The sequence below is a fragment of the Scyliorhinus torazame genome, chromosome 1 (assembly GCF_047496885.1).
Source record: "Scyliorhinus torazame isolate Kashiwa2021f chromosome 1, sScyTor2.1, whole genome shotgun sequence".
Taxonomy (NCBI): domain Eukaryota; kingdom Metazoa; phylum Chordata; class Chondrichthyes; order Carcharhiniformes; family Scyliorhinidae; genus Scyliorhinus; species Scyliorhinus torazame.
In genome coordinates, this window is record NC_092707.1 from 36,626,823 (window position 1) to 36,645,442 (window position 18,620).

Consider the following 18,620-nt stretch of genomic DNA (forward strand, 5'->3'; position numbering starts at 1 on the left):
GCATAACTCCTGTTGACCACAGAGGCCTCTGGCTGTGCGGCTAAAGGTTGTTGTTAATAGGGAATTGGAACTTGTGGTTAACTGAGCACTTCACACATCCCAAGTGCATCCCCATGGGTGGGTGGGCCATGTCGAATGTGGGGCTCATTGCCTGGCATCCCAATCACATCTTGATGTATGGACACTGTGCTTGAACACTGCAGGAGACAGCACCACACACACAACAGCCAACATCAGAACACCCTGGGTATGGGCCCCAACCCCGGGCCATGTCCACGGCTGAATGTGCCAGAGTGGTCATACTGGTTGCGGTGAGGGTATTTTACTGTACTCCACCTGTTTACTGTTACTGGGGTGCTGCCCCAGTATCCCCCACCTTCCCCCTGCCCCTCTCCATCTTCTCTTCTCTTCTCTCTTCTCCCCCCTTTCCCCCATGCCCTCTCAGTGATCCTCGAGGTGCTTGGCCTTCCTTGCTCTACCTAGCTGTATCCCCAGGACATCAGAGATGGAGGCAGCCAGCTGTTTACCCCATCACAAGGCCTTCGCTGCCCCTGGCAGGCATCCTCTGAGGCCGGAGGGTGCATGCACAGCCGTGCCACCCTGATCGAGATGCAGCCTCATCAGAGGGGTGGAACTCGGGCAGCATTGGCCACCATCGCCACACCATAGGAAGGGTCCGGGTTGCAATCCTGTGCCCCACCTTCTGCTCGGTGCCCATAGGGCCCTGAGGTTCACCTCGGGATGGTGGAGCCCATGTGTCACCTGGCTCTGCCAGCCCTGGTGGTTCCCCATTGGCTGCACCATGGTGCCAACGCCCTCGGCGATGTTCCTCAAGGATTGGGCCATGCTCTGCTTCAGCTGTGCCCACCTGTGTATGGGACAAGCTCCGCAGCACCTCGGCCATTCCCATCTGAGACCGGGACGGGTCCCTCAAGGTCAGCCTGGCACTGGGTCATGTCCCTCAATGAGGTGGACATTCTGCTGAGACCCTCAGCCATGGCCGTCATCGACTGAGCCAGGCCTTGGGCACCTCCACTAATGCTGCTGACCTCATGCGCCAGGTCCTCCATTGCGGTTGCCTCCCTGGCAGTGTTGGCATTGGTGCCACGCATTGGCGACGACATCTCCAGTGCCCCTAGCCTCGGACTCCTCCAATTGGCAATGACATTTCCCTCTGAAAGACCCGGACACACCCTAAATTCTCCATCAGTTCAGGGATAGCATGTTCCATAGGCACTGCATCTGGCTGGAATCCAGCTGGGATCTGGGGTCCACCGACTGCTGTCTTGCCTGGGCATTCCCGACTCCACCTGATGTACATCAGCGACTGTGTGGTCCTCGCCAGATTGTGCCCCAGAAACCTGTCCACTAACATTGCCCACCGAGGTGCGTGCCTCTGCACTGGTGGAGGGTGGGGATGACAGCTGTGACGCCTGTGACCCTCGGAGCTCTCCTCCAAGGCGGTCTCATGGGGGTCAGGGGAGGGGGCCACCTCGTATTGGCTGGTGCTGTTTAAGTGCTTCTCAACCTTGTTAGCGGGGGACTGGCGAGCGCGGTCCCAGTGAATCGGCTGGTGAGCCTTCGTTTGTGGCATGAAGCCTGTGGGGCCTCGTTAAGTGGACCAGTTAACGTTGAATAGCATTCCCAGCCTTGCTGGGCCGAGGGCCAGGAAGCTCGCAACAGTTCCGCTCGCTACCACTCTTAGAAATCTATCCAGACAATCGCACACTCAGTTGATCAATTAATAGCATATACCAAAATTTGTATTTCACTCAAGGCTCTGTTTTTCTTTTTTTAAATTTGTTTCTGTAGTTTTCCCATAAAATGCAGAATCCTTTGATTCAGCTCCAAGTGGAGGATGAATGGAACAAGCCGTCAGACGCCGTGGTTAGGTACAGGGTAGCAAGCTCCTTCGCCAAGAGCTCGTGGGATTGGCTTGGTTTGTACAGGGTAAGCTTTTTACTGCCCAATTCTGCAGCATGGCTAGAAATCAAAAGTCAACAACAGGCCGAGCATGGCCGGAGCGTGAATGTTGTGTGAATGTTGTAACTCGGAGACAATCATGTCCACAAGGTATTTTCATGGATGAGAGGAAAGATAGCAACACAGAATTGTAGTGATATGCATCACTGTATGTACACAAGGGGTTAATGTAAATACACCACAACTAAGTAACCACTAGAGGGAGCACCAGAGATGCATATAATAAACAGGAACCATAGCTGGTGAGCAGGACACAGACAGGCAGCTCAGATGTAATATAGTATAAGCGCTGGAGAGAGAATGGAGTCACACAATAAAGCATCTACTTCAACTGTAAGACTATGAGTTTTATTCAGACACAAGGAATAACACATGGTACCAGGTGACTTTAGAATGCTTACAGAAAGATCGAAATGACGAGAAAACATGTACCGGACATTCGACGTGGGGTGACTTCGCTGATTCAATGAAACTCGTTGGAACTCCACCGCATCTGAACACAACCGGTAATTTAAGTCATAGATGGAAAAGGTTTAAACAAATGTTCGAAATATATATCACAGCTAATGATTTGAGAACGGCCTTGGAAGAAATGAAAATAGTACTGCTCCCAGCAGGACATGAAGCTAGAGAAATCTATAACGGCTTTAAATACTTGAAAGGTGAAGACAACACCAAATTAGAAGTAATACTCAAAAAATTTGAAGATCACTGTAACACCAGTAACAATGCTGCTTTAAGCCATTCAATGCTCGGAGACCAAATTGCACAGGGAACGAGTGATACGAAACTCAAACAATCATTATCAGAACAGAAAGGTTCAATGCTGGAAATCGCGATTGAAAAGTGCAGATCGAAAGGAAAAAATAACATTAACTTTTTACCAAGAAAAAACGCCGAAATCTACGTTAAAATGGTGTCTGAGCACATTTTAAACTGCCCGGGGAACAAAAGACGCAAATCTGGGTCTGCGCATGCGCAGGAAACTGCAGCCACGCATGCGCAGTTGAAAATAGCCGGGTTGGAAGCAAATCGTTCTGCACATGTGCAGTCAGAAGAAGATTGAACGTTCGAAGACAGATCTGCGCATGCGCAAGCCGCGCTTGTGCAGTTGAAGAAAAAACGCACGGTGGAGGAAAATCGATATGCGCATGCGCAATCGATTCCTACGCTTTACGTCACGAGCGTCATGACATTAGAAGACTCAGACCACACCCACTTAAAGGGGAAATGCCCGAAAATCACAAACAAGACTCTTAAAGGCGCAAAACCAAAAAATTCAACCTCAAAAGGCACAACATTGCCTGAACTTCTGCCAGGAGTTGAAAATAACTTTCGCAGCACCCTGGAACAAGCAGTTTGCACCACCCAAAGTGAAGAGCACAATGACACATCCGAAACCAAAGAAGATGTTTTGTTCATTGGACATGAAGAGCGCAATGACAAATCCGAAACAAAAAAAGATGATTTGTTTAGCGAAAAATACTACTCAGACATGGCTGAGTTATTCGGATATGATGATCATAAAAGCATCAGCGACACGGTTGAAAAGCTCAACACGACTCTACTCGTGGTGGATGAATCCAATACCATGATGCAATGGCAGATCGTCGATACATTGGATGACAGCAACCTGTCAAATACCCAAGAAGAAAATGACGCCACACAGAGAGTACTGGCCGACATCGTTGAGCGAGCACAGATCGACTCCACAGAGAGAACACTGCACGACTCCACACAGAGAGCGATGAAAGACTCCACAGAGAGAGTGACGCAAGCCTCCACAGAGAGCTCGTTGACAGACTCGAAAATGGAAGCAATTAAAGACTCCATCGCGAACGCCATTCATGATCAAGACCATGAAGGTCTATCCACTTTATCTGAGCAACCAGAAGCAGACTATGAAAGTCTATCCAGCTCACATAATCAACAAGAAGACAATGTAAGTCTACCCACTGTATGTGAAAACAGTGACAATGTGAAAACAATCGACATACAGGATGTGCAGGATCACAGCGAGACTGACAGATCTCAGCTCGTCTGTACAGAAGCACTCAACAATCAGAGTAGAGCTACTCATGAGTCCAGAGACCACGTCAATTGAAACCTCATCCACTCTAAACTACCCACAAGTAAATGAAATCTTGAAGGTTTTGACTCCAGAAGAGGAGCACCAAGAAACCAAAGATGATTTAAATTAACCAGAAATGACTGCAGAAGAGGAGCACCAAGAGATCACAGATAGAACATAGAACAGTACAGCACAGTAAAGGCCCTTCAGCCCACAATGTTGTGCTGACCACTTATCCTAATCTAAGATCAATCTAACCTACACCCCTTCAATTTACTGCTGTCCATGTGCTTGTCAAAGAGTCGCTTAACTGTCCCTAATGACTCTGACTCCACCACCTCTGCTGGAAGTGCATTCCACACACCCACCACTCTCTGTGTAAAGAACCTACCTCTGACATCTCCCCTATACCTTCCCCCAATCACCTTAAAATGATGTCCCCTTGTGACAGCCGTTTCCGCCCTGGGGAAAAGTCTCTGGCTATCCATTCTATCCATGCCTCTCATCACCTTGTACACCTCTATCAAGTCACCTCTCTGCCTTCTTCGCTCCAGTGAGAAAAGCCTTAACTCCCTCAACCTTTCTCCATGAGACATGCCCTCCGCTCCAGGCAGCATCCTGGTAAATCTCCTCTGTACCCTCTCCAAAGCATCCACATCCTTCCTGTAATGTGGCGACCAGAACTGGACACAACATTCCAAGTCTAACTAGGGTTTTATAAAGCTGCAGCAAAACCTCGCGGCTCTTAAACTCAAGCCCCTGTTAATGAAAGCCAACACACTATACGCCTTCTTAACAAACCTATCAACCTGGGTGGCAACTTTGAGGGATCTATGTACGTGGACCCCAAGATCCCCCTGTTCCTCCACACTTCCAAGACTCCTGCCTTTAACCCTGTATTCAGCATTCAAATTTGACCTTCCAAAATTAATCACTTCACATTTATCAAGGTTGAACTCCATCTGCCACTTCTCAGCCCAGCTCTGCATCATGTCAATATCCTGTTGTAACCTGCAACAGCCCTCAACACTATCTACAACTCCCCCAACCTTCGTGTCATCGGCAAACTTACTAACCCACCCTTCCACTTCCTCATCCAAGTCATTTGTAATTACCACAAAGAGCAGAGGTCCCAGAACAGATCCTTGCGGGACACCACTGGTCACCGAACTCCAGGCGGAATACTTTCCATCCACTACCACTCGCTGTCTTCTTTCGGCCAGCCAATTCTGTATCCGGACAGCCAGATTTCCCTGTTTCCCATGCCCCCTAACTTTCTGAATGAGCCTACCATGAGGAACCTTATCAAATATCTTACTGAAATCCATATCCACCACATCCACTGCCCGATCTTCATCAATGTGTCTCGTCGCATCCTCAAAGAATTCAATGAGGCTTGTGAGGCATGACCTGCCCCTCACAAAGCCATGCTGACTATCTTTAATCAGACTATGTTTTTCTAACTAATCATAAATCGTATCTCTCAGAATCCTTTCCATTATTTTGCTCACCACAGACATAAAACTGATGGGTCTGTAATTCCCAGGGAATTCCCTATTCCCTTTCTTGAATAGGGGAATAACATTCGCCTCCGTCCAATCATCCGGTACTACTCCAGTGGAGAGTGAGAATGCAAAGATCATAGCCAATGGTGCAGCAATCTCCTCCCTCGCTTCCCGTAGTAACCTTGGGTATATCCCGTCAGGCCCAGGGGAATTATCTATTCTGATGCTTTTCAAAATTTCCAGCACATTCTTCCTTCAACCTGTTCAAATGTATTAACCTGGTTCACACTGTTCTCATGAGCAACAAGGTCTCTCTCTGATGAATACTGAAGCAAAATATTCATTTAGGGCCTCCCCTCCTTCCTCAGACTCTAGGCACGTTCCCTCCACTATCCTTGATCGGCCCTACTCTCACTCTGATCATCCTCTTATTTCTCGCATAACTGTAGAACGCCTTGGGGTTTTCCCAAATCCTTCCCGCCAGGGCTTTTTCATGCCCCCTTCTAGCTCTCCTCAGTCCATTTTGAGTTCCTTCCTGGCTACCTTGTAACCCTCTAGAGCCATGCCAGACCCTTGCTTCCTCAACCTTACGTAAGCTTCCTTCTTCCTCTTGACTAGAAGCTCCATATCTCTTGTCATGCAAGGCTCCTTCACCTTCCTGTCTCAGTGGGCCAAAACTATCCAGCACTAGAAGCAAGTACTCCTTAAACAACCCCCGCATTACTGTTGTGCATTTCCCCAAGAACAATTGTTCCCACTTTATACTGCTCAGTTCTTGTCTAATAGCAGTATAATTTCCCCTCCCCCAATTAAATACCTTCCCATACTGTCTGTTCCTATCCCTCTCCATGACTATCGTAAAGGTAAAGGAGTTGTGGTCACTGTAACCGAAATGCTCTCCCACCGAGATATCCTGGCCTGGTTCGTTGCCGACCACAAAGTCCAATATGGCCTCTCCCCAAGTGGGCCTATCTGCATATTGAGTCAGGAATCCTTCCTCTACACACCCGACAAAATCTGCTCCATCCAAACGATTTGCAGTAAGGAGGTTCCAGTCAATATTAGGGAAGTTGAAGTCACCCATGACAACAACTCTGTTACTTCTGCACTTTTCCAAGATCTGCCGCCAAATCTGTTCCTCTATCTCTCTGCTGCTATTGGGGGGTCTATAGGAAACTCCCAGTAACGTGACTGCTCCTTTTGTGTTTCTGGTGTCCACCCATACTGACTCAGTAGACAAACCCTCCTCAACTACCTCCTTTTCTGCAGCTGTGGTGCACTCCCTAATTAACAGTGCCACTCCCCCTCCTCTTTTACCTCCCTCCCTATTCTTCTGAAAACATCTAAACCCCGGAACATCTAACAACCATTCCTGCCCCTGTGAAATCCATGTCGCCGTAGTTCCAAGTACTGATCCATGCTCTAAGTTCATCTCCCTCATTCCTGACACTCCTGGGCAGCACGGTGGTGCAGTGAGTAGCACTGCTGCCTCACGGCACTGAGGTCCCAGGTTCGATCCCGGCTCTGGGTCACTGACCATGTGGAGTTTGCACATTCTCCCTGTGTTTGCGTGGGTTTCGCCTCCACAGCCCAAAGATGTGCAGGTTAGGTGGCTTGGCCATGCTAAATTGGAAAAAATTAATTGGCTATTCTAAATTTTTTTTTTTAATGCCTGACACTCCTTGCATTGAAACAGACGCATTTTAACCCATTCCACTGAGTGCAACCTTGCCTTATCAACTGTCTATCCTTCCTCACAGACTTGCTGCATAGTATTTCTGCCTGTTCAACAGCTACCCTATCCTCTGATCCATAGCTCTGGTTCCCACCCCCCTGCCAAACTAGTTTAAACCCTCCCGAAGAGCTCTAGCAAACCTCCCACCCAGGATATTGGTGCCCCTCGGTTTAGATGCAATCCGTCCTTCATGTACAGGTCCCGCCTTCCCCAGAAGATATCCCAATGATCCACATATCTGAAGCCTTCCCACCTGCACCAGCCCTGTAGCCACATGTTCAGCTGCACTCGCTCTCTGTTCCTTGCCTCACTTGCTCGTGGCACCAGTAGCAATCCTGAGATCACTACTCTGCTTGTCCTGCTCTTTAGCTTCCAACTTAACTCCCCAAAATCACTTTTTAGATCCTCATCCCTTTTCTTAGCTATGTTGTTGGTGCCCATGTGCACCATGACTTCTGGTTGCTCCCCCTCCCCCTTAAGAATCCTGTAGACTCAATCTGAGACATCCCTGGCCCTGGCACCCGGGAGGCAACATACCTTCCGGGAGTCTCGCTCGCGACTACAGAATCTATTATCCATTCCCCTAACCATTGAGTCTCCTATCACTATTGCTTTTCTATTCTCCCCCCTTCCCTTCTGAGCCACAGAGCCAGACTCAGTGCCAGAGACCTGGCCGCTAAGGCCTTCCCCCGGTAGGCCACCCCCCCCCAACAGCATCCAAAACGGTATACTTGTTTTGAAGGGGAACGGCCACGAGGGATCCCTGCACTGTCTGCCTGTTTGTTTTCTTTCCCCTGACTGTAACCCAGCTACTCTTGCTCTGTACCTTGGGTGTGGTTACCTCCCTGTAACTCCTCTCTATCACCCCCTCTGCCTCCCGGATGATCCGAAGTTCATCCAGCTCCAGCTGCAGTTCACTAACACGGTCTCTGAGGAGCTGGAGTTGGGTGCACTTCCCGCAGGTGTAGTCAGCGGGAACACCAGTGGTATCCCTCACCACCCACATCCTACAGGAGAAGCATGCAACTGCCCTAGCCTCCATCCCCTCTTACCTTACAGAATATAGCTGCCCTGTGGACCAACTGGAACTCCGCCCTCTGACTCTGCTGCCAGTCAGCTGCACTCTCTGTAAACACCTGGCTCCCTTCTCGCTCTTTGAGGATGTGTAGGAAACAAAATGAAAGGAGCGTCTTGCTCCCTCCTCACCTAACTCCCTCAGTCACCAAACTCTCACTATAGCACTCAAATGCACCCAAATTCAAAGTTGATTGAAAACTCACCTTCTTCTAAACCCAAACAGCAACTTTTAAGTTAATTAACTAAATAAAAGAAAGACTAGACTTTAGATAAAAATGAACCCTTAATATTCGTCAGTCACCAAACTCTCACTACAGCACTCAAATGCACCCAAATTCAGCACTGTGCAAAACGACTGAGATGAAGCAGATCAACCAGAAATGACTCCAGAAGAGGAGCACCAAGGAAGCAAAGAAGCGGAATAAAATCCACCACAAATGACTGATGTCACCAGAATCAATGCAACATCAGATCATTCTCACAATCCTCAAGAAGAAACGCTCAATGAAACATCAGATACCACAAAGTACACTGACTCAAATTACCCACCCGGAACAGTCATTGAGCACAACAAGAACAATAAAAACCACAAGAAGCACAACAGAAACAAGAACAACAGCAACAACAAAAACAACAACAAGAAGCATAACAAAGACAACAACAGCAACAACAAACACAACAAAAACAAGAAAAACAGAAACAACAAGCACAACAAAAACAACAAGAACGACAACAAAAACAGCAACAATGAACAGTAACCTGTGCAACATGGTACAACTCTGCACATGAAGGACAATGCAACAGCACATTCCAAAACAATGACAAGAGTATAAACATACCATGGTGTGACAACGAATCTCACAAATTCACATTTGCTCCAGAACAACCAAGCACACCAGCTTTTAAGGCAGATGACACACTAAAGTGATGCCACAAGCACAGAAAAAAGTCCACGTCAGTCAACGTAAGTGGTTCGACCATTCAAACACGTTGTTATGATTTGTTGGTTACTTAAAGACAAGAACACTGACGACATTCACAAAGAAATTACAATATCAACATCACCACGTCAACAACAGAAAAAAAAAACTCAACCGAATAAATTCATAAAGTTTGGACTCATAAATTTTTTAATTAAGATTGGACTCATAAATATTAATTGGCTTTGTATAATCATCAATATCATCACAACTTGAAAATATCATCATTTATCTACATGTTTTGTACAATTTTCTTCAACAACGTACAGAAAATATGTAAAAAGGAAAAGGGGGGAAGTAGTGATATGCATCACTGTATATACACAAGGGGTTAATATAAATACATCACAACTAAGTAACCACCAGCGGGAGCACCAGAGATGTATATAATAGACAAAACAGGAAGTCAAGGGGAACTCCTCACAGGAACGTCAGTTGGTGAGCAGGACACAAACAGGCAGCTCAGATGTAACATAGTATAAGCGCTGGAGAGAGAACAAACTCACACAATAAAGTATCTACTTCAACTGTAAAACTACGAGCTTTATTCAGACACAAGGAATAACACAAGAATCATTGACATTTTACATATCTGTCATTTTATAACATGGGTACCCCATGTTTCTAGAATCCAAAATCTTACATGAGCGTAGTAGATCGAGCACGGGAACAGTCAATTTCTGAAACCATGCCATTTTGAGACCTGCCGTTCTATATGTGCCTCCAGTTCCACACCACTGTGCTTGACGCTTAAGCTTAAGTGCCCTCTGAAGAAGCCTGACAAGCCATTCAATTGTATCAAACAGTGCAGGGGTTGAGTATAAGGCCCAGCTCCACTTTTTCAGAGTCACTGGGGTTGGGCAATAAATTCCAACTCATGACATCCTGAGAGCGAATACATCGAAATATTTCCCTTTATACACATTGTGACAGGCCACGTTATTTTGTTTAGAGACCAGTTCATCCTGGATGGAGGAGAGATTGGTCCAATTTCTCTGCAATCTGATGATGTGTAAGTTGGTACATTTAACTTGCACGTCTCCCACAGATGCCCTGACATTGGTAGTTGAGCTCCGCATGAGGAAATGGCTCTGTTGCTATGGCACCGATACCCATTGAGAGAGTTGTTCTGTAGGTAGTTCTGGACAAATGTTATTGTGCTAGAGGGAAAATAAACACCATCTGATGGGGTTATCCTTCTGGTGAAGGTTACAATGAGCTTTCTGACTCACTGACCTGCACAACCTTGCCTGGGGTGTGGCTAAGGTAACAGAGCCATGGATTTCAATATTAAAATAAGGAGGCAATCTGCATTAAAAATACATTAGACACACTGAAAAATGTTTTTACTTCTCCTCCCTTGCCGTGTAAACAGGAATGGAAGGTAGGGATGCCGTTCAGAGACACGAAACAGCTTCAGTTTTCCAACAGGCCGAACTCCCCCGTAGCTTCCTCTAATAAATTGCCAGCAGCGACCATTTTACTACCAGTTAGACAGTTTAAAAAAATGTACAACTCTTTTGAAACCCAAGGTTATTTCTGACACAAGCCATAAAAAATGAATATAATTAATTTCATGACCATAAATTTTAGTTTCTATTCATGCAGGAAATTGTGAGGCAGCAGTGCAGGCCCTGCCCTGGGTCAAATTAAACATTGAGCCAAGGGCAACTGAAGGGAAAATAGACTAATAGCTTCAAACAAAAAAATCTGACAGACCCCTTTTGCTTTTCTTTCCTATCCATGCCTGCAGGTTGGCTTCAGACATCACAAGGATTACGTGACATATGTCTGGGCAAAGCATGATGAAGCTGATGCTATGAAGCAGTGCTATCAGGTAATTACTGCCACATAATCGTTCCCCAGTAACACTGGAAGCAAACTTGTGCCCTGGGATGGTTAGACCGAAACATCTCTTCTGTCTTACGAGTTCAAATCCCAGTTCAAAAGCCAGATTGCTTTGGCAGGCGAGACTTTGTGATTGAAGAGTTGCGAAATGTGAATTTGTTTCAAAGGATTAGTGGTCAAGGAAGAAACCGTGTCAACATTCAAGATTACATTGGATTAAGGATAAGAGAATTATAGGAACAACGTGGGTATATAGAATTCAGAGTGTTTGCTCACGTGGAAGGTACACTGGGAAGACTGGTTTGAATAAATGGCCTGTTTCCACGTTTTAAATTGTGTTTAGATGCAAGCTTCCACTCTGATGGCTCTTACCGAAATCAGTTTGGACAATCACATCCGACTGAAATTGGTATGAACTCATTGCACAAATAATCTGACATTAACTTTGCAGTTTTGTAGCTGTTTTCCAATGAGGCCCTTGGAACAGTGCAGAATCTAAAGTGGGCTATACCTGAGGTTCCTCACCTTGTTGGGCACCAAAACGTTGATTTGGGTGCCTCCAGCTTGAGTTTCTAGGTCGCAGCGATTTCAATATTTCAATCATTTATTAAAGCTATGGCTACAAAAAGCATAAGAGCAATTATCAATGTGAACAACCCACTTAATCAAACAAAGATGTAAGTTTTGATGGTCAAGAACAGGAATCCAGGCAGATGTTCCCCCTCTAGTGACAATGGTGTCAATTGTCACAATAACAGTTGGAACATATGAACACAATCAGACAATTTAGTCCCTCTCAATGAAACATTTAAGATTCTGAGGGGGTTTGACCGGGTAGCTGTTGAGAGTATGTTTCCTGTCATGGGGGAATCTAGTATTAGGGGGCACAGGTTAGAAGTGAGGGGTCTCTCATTTAAGATGGAAACGAAGAGGAATTTCTCCTGAGTGACATTAGATTTTAGGATTCTCTTCCACAGTGAGCAGTTTGGGCTAGGTCCTGAATATATTCAAGACTGTGTTAGACAGATTTTTGATTGACAAGGGTCTTGCGGGTTATGGGAACAGGCAGGAAAATGGATTCGTGTGATCTGACTGAATGACAGAGTAGGCACGGTGGGCTAACTGGCCGACTCCTATTTCTTATCTTATGCTCCCTCAAGTCTGTTCCAATGAAGTCATGGCTAATCTGCAGCCTAACCCCAAGTACCTGCCTTTTCCCCACATGCCTTAATAACCTCAGTTAATCTTATCAATCTCAGGTTTAAAACCAACAATTGATCTAACATCAATTGCCTTCTGTGGAAGAGAGTTCAAATTCTACCTCCTTTAATGTGCAGAAATGTTTCTAATTTCACCCCCGAAAGATCTGGTTCAATATTTTAGTCCATGCTGCCTAGTCCAGGACTTCCCACCCAGTAAAAATTGTTTCTCTCTATCTGTGCTCTATGTTCCCCTTAAAATCTTGAAAACTTTGATCAAATAACCTGTAGCTTTCTAAAATCCAGGGATTACAGCCCTAAAGTGTGTAAACTCTCCTCAATAACTTAACCTTTGGAGTCCAGGTATCATTCTGCTTACCCTGAGGTCCGCTAGCTCACTCTCCTCTTGCTCTGTGTTGCTCCATCCCAGTCCACATGGTACATTCAAACACTGACCTGTTAGGGATACCCAAGTTTGTTCCTATATGAAAGTGAAACGTCTCCCTCTTTAAATATCTTGAGTGATTAAAGACAACCCAGGGCCTGGCAGCACCAGTTTCCCACCACCCTCTGCCAAAAGAGGTGAAAACTCAGCCACGCTATGCAATGACCACTGTAGACTTGGCCATTGAGTTGGGCTAGGATTAGGTTAATCCGTGATGCCCTCCTCAGTGCTCAGTGAACAGCCTGATGTTAATCCGTTGCTTAGACTGGTACATAAAAATGGTGACTGGTGAGGTGTGGCAAGGTGCCTGGCACCCATCCAGAGTCCACTTCTTCAGGGAAAGAGAGAATGGAGAGAAAATTCAGCAGAGGCCAGAAGCAAGCTGCACTGTAACAGTTCCGTCCTATTATCTGTTGTGGAATTTCTTCTGTGTCTTTGCAGGTCGTGTTCAATGAAGAATCCGTGCCCAAGGGCATTGGGGAGTACATCCTGTGCTACTACAGCAACAATTCCAACACCATTGTCGGAGTGACTGAGCCCTTCCAGGTCAGAAGATGTAGCCCAAGAACTGCCCTCAATGCATTCCACCTACCTCTGCTGCATGTGTTTGTTTGCAAGGTTGAACTTCACAATTGGGTATCACCATGTATGTAGTGCCCCAGTTTGGTAGACCATGAGATGCCAAGCCTAGTGCCAGTCTATTAGCAATTAAGTGGGCAGTTTGGTGATAACCTTGTCTGTGTTTAGAGAGACTGGAATTGGCGATGTGCTTGTCGATTCCACTTGCTCTCGGGTTATGCAAGGACTTCCTTGATTTTCTGTGCCTGTAGTGGCAAATAGCTTAAATCATCACCAGAAACCTGGGCACATCCTGCTAATGATGAGGAAAGCTGTTTTGCAAAATTGAATTTTCTCCCATCCTCTCCTGAAGATCCTGACTCTGGGCGCCAGAATTTTCTGACACCTCAACCAATTGGCCAGTCTTGATGTGTAAACCTTGTCAATGACTCCCGAGGCTCCCAGAACAACTCTATCTAATGTGTAACTGAGTGAACAGACCAGGAAGATCATTCCCCTTTTGAAAAGGCCGAGGTGACGAGAGCTTACTCTCCCAAAAACAAATCTGCACTGCTGTACATTATGAATGACAGGGGCTTGTGAGAATGGGGAAGGGAATTTGCATGGCCAGCTTTCAATTTTGGCCAACATTGCCTCTCAAGACAACCATTTGAAGGAATGTAACAATTACCTGGAGTAATTTTCTTTCCCCAACGTCACAAAGAAAGACTTGCAATTATATTGGGCCTTTCACCAGTTCAGGACATCCCAAAGAGCATTCCAGACAATGAGGCCCTTTCGAGGTGAAGCCACTGTTGTAATTTTGGAAGGTCTAATGCAGGTAGGGAATATACAGTGAATGGTAGAACCCTCAAGAGTATTGAAAGTCAAAGATATCTAGGAGTACAGGTCCACAGGTCATTGAAAGGGGCAACACAGGTGGAGAAGGTAGTCAAGAAGGCATACGGCATGCTTGCCTTCATTGGCCGGGGCATTGAGTATAAGAATTGGCAAGTCATGTTGCAGCTGTATAGAACCTTAGTTAGGCCACACTTGGAGTATAGTGTTCAATTCTGGTCGCCACACTACCAGAAGGATGTGGAGGCTTTAGAGAGGGTGCAGAAGAGATTTACCAGAATGTTGCCTGGTATGGAGGGCATTAGCTATGAGGAGCGGTTGAATAAACTCGGTTTGTTCTCACTGGAACGAAGGAGGTTGAGGGGAGACCTGATAGAGGTATACAAAATTATGAGGGGCATAGACAGAGTGGATAGTCAGAGGCTTTTCCCCGGGGTAGAGGGGTCAATTACTAGGGGGCATAGGTTTAAGGTGAGAGGGGCAAGGCTTAGAGTAGATGTACGAGGCAAGTTTTTTTACACAGAGGGTAGTGGGTGCCTGGAACTCGCTACCGGAGGAGGTGGTGGAAGCAGGGACGATAGTGACATTTAAGGGGCATCTTGACAAATACATGAATAGGATGGGAATAGAGGGATACGGACCCAGGAAGTGTAGAAGATTGTAGTTTAGTCGGGCAGCATGGTCGGCACGGGCCTGGAGGGCCGAAGGGCCTGTTCCTGTGCTGTACATTTCTTTGTTCTTTGTTTGTTCTTTGTAATGGAGGAAATGTAGCCACCAATCTTTACCCAGCATGCCCCCCTCAAACAGCAATGTGACGACAATCAGATCATCAGTTCCTAGGTGTTGTTTGAGGAATAAACATTGGTCAGGACACTGGGGAGGATTCCCCTGCGGTTCTTTGAAATCACGCCACAGGATCTTTTGTGTAACCTGAGAGAGCAGTCAGGCGAATCAATTTTGTGTTTTAGTCAAGACATGTCTCCCGTAACAGTGCAGCATTCCCTCAGTCCTGCACTAGACTGTCAGCCTCAACTAGTGGGATTTAAATCCAGAACCTTTTGATTTGCAAGTGTAACAACAGTGAAGTTTTGCAAAGTCAGAATCTGACCACCCTGACCACACACAATGTGCTCTTGAGTAAAATTGTATTTTAAACGAGGAACATTAAACAAAGTTGATGGTGTCACCTGGGCATTCCTGCTTTGTCCCTCCCAATGATTCATTCCCAATTGTCTTGGTATGAGGTGGCAGTCAGACACACACCCAGGTTTGTCACTGCTTTACTCAAACATGGAAAGATTAAATGCAGACAAATTCAAAGTAAATCTCTTTTTTCCCTCAGATAATTCTGCCCTCCACAAGTTCCGACTCCAGCAAATCTGACAGCTCCGAGTCTAGCTCTGATGGAGAAGAGATGAGCACCCTGAAGCTGATTCGACCCAAATCCCGCAGCCCCAGCCCAGGCAAAACAAAGAAGAGACTGAGCCGAAGTCGGAGTAAGAGCCCGGCCGCTCCAATAACCAGATCCCTGCAGGGTCTCAACCTCACTGTCAGCTCCAAGCACAAAAGCAAAAGTCGCAGTCCCTCGCCTCGGGGAGCTCAGGTGTCAATCCCCAAACAACTCAAACTGCCAGGAGGCAAAACCACTGCAGGACACGACCAGAACTCAGCAAGCAACCTGACAGGGACACTTTCACCTTCAGCCCTGTCTACGTTCAAAAACCCAGCAACCTGGGGTAAAGATCAGATTCCTGATGCAGGAGCTGCCACTATAGGGAGGCCTAGTAGCCAGGCCCAGGAACTCAGGGTACAACCCCGTGACATACAGCAAAATGAGAGTCCACATTTGTCTCCAAAACTCTTTCAATCACCTCCTCAACATGGAGCCGTCGCAAATCAGCTCTCTACTGGCAAGTCACGTCAAAGTGTCCAAGTTCAGGTGTCCGCGTCACTACCACCAACATGGCAATAGGAGGCCAGGGCAGTGCAGTATATTCTGAGGGAAACAATGGCGTGAAGAGTATGATCGCTGGAGAAGGCAAAGTAACAAGAAATCAAAGGTCTATTGTTGCCGTGTCAGGTCAACAAAGCACAGAGAGACTGTAGACTGTAATTGTTACTGATAGTGGAAAGATGTATGGGACAATCAGCCTGTAAGGGTTATCCTGATTTTTAATGTGATATGAGTTTCTCCAAAAGGCCTAATGATTTTTACAGCCTGTGGAGTTGCTGTGTGAATGGAATCATTATGTAATTATTGAATTAGTTACCTCATTTGCACTGTAAATAACACCATTGTGTGATTGGAATTCAGTGCATGCTCACGCCAACAAATCTGCTCCTGGCCTTCCTCTCTTCCGCCGCCTTCCTGGCCTTTCTCTCTCTCTTCTGTCGCCTTCCTGTCATTCCCTCTTTGTGCTGCTTTCTTTTCTCTCTGTGTGTTTGTGTATTTCCTTATTCATCCTCATCTCTGTCTCTTTTCAATGTCTGTCTCTCTACATTTGCCTTGCACCACTTTAGTTCTGTAACGGGGTCATTCTGAAATTGTGTTCCCTCCTGGGGAAGCCACGTTCTCAAGCAGCATGGGTGGAAGACAATAAGACAACGTTGTATCCATTCCTCCTCCCCCCCACCCACTCCGTGTATGGCTTTTTACTGGGAGTGAGATTACAAAATCGCCTCCAATCTGTCTCAATGTTTATCTATTATCGTCACCGTCCATCTCACTATTGCCTGAACTTTACTGTAACAGTGAGTGTCATTTTATAGAATCATGGAATCCCTACCGAGGCCCACTCGCCCGCCCTATCCCCTTAACCCCATAACCTCACCTAATCTACACATTCTTGGACACTAAGGGGCAATTTAGCACGGCCAATCCACCGAACCTGAAAATCTTTGGACTGTGGGAGGAAACGGGAGCACCCAGAGGAAACCCACGCAGACAGGGGGAGAAAGTGCAAATTCCACACACGCGCTGTGAGGGAGCAGTGCTAACCACTGTGCTGCCATACATGTGAGCAGCAGGAATTTAGGAAATGTAGGACAAGACATCATTCTCTGCTGCAAAAAAAAATATCCCAGGTATTTTAACTCCTGGGCATGCTACCCGTTCATTCCTTACCTGATCAGGAAGGACATGAGGAGTGCAGGCCTCTGGAACATTGGCTGGTTCTTGGCTGCCCACAAGCACTCGGGTAATTGTGGGGAAGGTTGCTTGCCCAACCTGTTCCCAGCCTTTCTTTCCCATTGACGCTGGAGCAAAGCAGATTGCTGGTCTCCATTAACAGGTGTCCAGCTTTCTTCTTCATTCCCAAAGGACTCGCTGCTCTCTCCACCCTGCACTGATGGGTTACTTCTGCAGCCAATGTGTAGGGTGGGATGTCTCACCCGCTGGGTGACCCGCACCCTCTCAGGAACAGTGGGGGTTCCTGTATAAAACTCCGCTAATAGTTAACAATTCATCCAGTACAAATGTAGAAATCCATCCAGTACAGATGTGGGAGTGCAGTAACTGTGAACATCAGGCTTCACTCAATGTGGAAAAAAGCATTAAAACTAAATTATGCTGGTGTACGTATAAACTGCATAAACATCTTCATCAAATATTTTAACTTATTTTGCTTCCTCCTCCACTCGGATCAGTCCTCTTCTGAATATACCGGATTTGGCATGATTCTAGAGACATTGAATGTCTTCTACTGCCTAGCCCTGTTGGCCATGATTCACCTGTAAGGTTAGTCAGTATTGGTGAAAATTATAATCAGAAAATAATTTGGCAACCCCTTCAGTATAATCATGGACTGTTCAGTGTAGATGAGAACTCTTTAGTAAAGGTGGGACTCTTCAGTATGGATGAAGACTATTCATTTAAGATGTGGACTATTCAGTAGAGACAAGGACACTTCTAAAGAGACAAGAGGACTCTTTAGAATAAGCCCAAGACTCTTAAGTGTAGGCTTGGACTCTTCAGTATAGATCAAGGCTCTTCAGTATGGATGAGGATTCCTCATTCAAGATGAAAACTCTTCAGTAGAGATGAGGATGATTCATAAGAGAGGACGACTCCTCAGTATAGATGACAACTCCTAAGACATGGATTCTTTAGTGTTGGTACGATAGCATAATGGTTATGTTGCAGGACTAGTAATTGAGACTGATGATCTAGTGATGTGAGTTCAAATCCTCAGCAGCTGCTAAAGACATTTAAATAAAATTAATGTGGATATTTTTTTAAACCTAGTATCCGTAATGGTGACTATGAAACTACTGGATTATTATAAAAATCCATCTGGTTCCCTAATATCCTATTAATGAAGGAAATCCGCTGTCCTTACCCCAACTGGCCTACATGTGACTCC

At 46.1% G+C, this 18,620-nt stretch overlaps 1 protein-coding gene across 1 annotated transcript in view; it reads left to right on the plus strand.

Annotated features, from left to right (window-relative positions):
* Nucleotides 1–17,865, plus strand: part of inpp5jb (inositol polyphosphate-5-phosphatase Jb) — a 214,775-nt gene extending 196,910 nt beyond the window's left edge. The window contains exons 10-13 of the mRNA XM_072486193.1: nucleotides 1,813–1,950; nucleotides 11,105–11,188; nucleotides 13,285–13,389; nucleotides 15,602–17,865. Of these exons, the coding sequence (XP_072342294.1) occupies nucleotides 1,813–1,950; nucleotides 11,105–11,188; nucleotides 13,285–13,389; nucleotides 15,602–16,231 (957 nt within the window). The 3' untranslated portion in view covers nucleotides 16,232–17,865. The remainder of the gene's footprint in view (nucleotides 1–1,812; nucleotides 1,951–11,104; nucleotides 11,189–13,284; nucleotides 13,390–15,601) is intronic.
* Nucleotides 17,866–18,620: the final 755 nt, after the last annotated feature.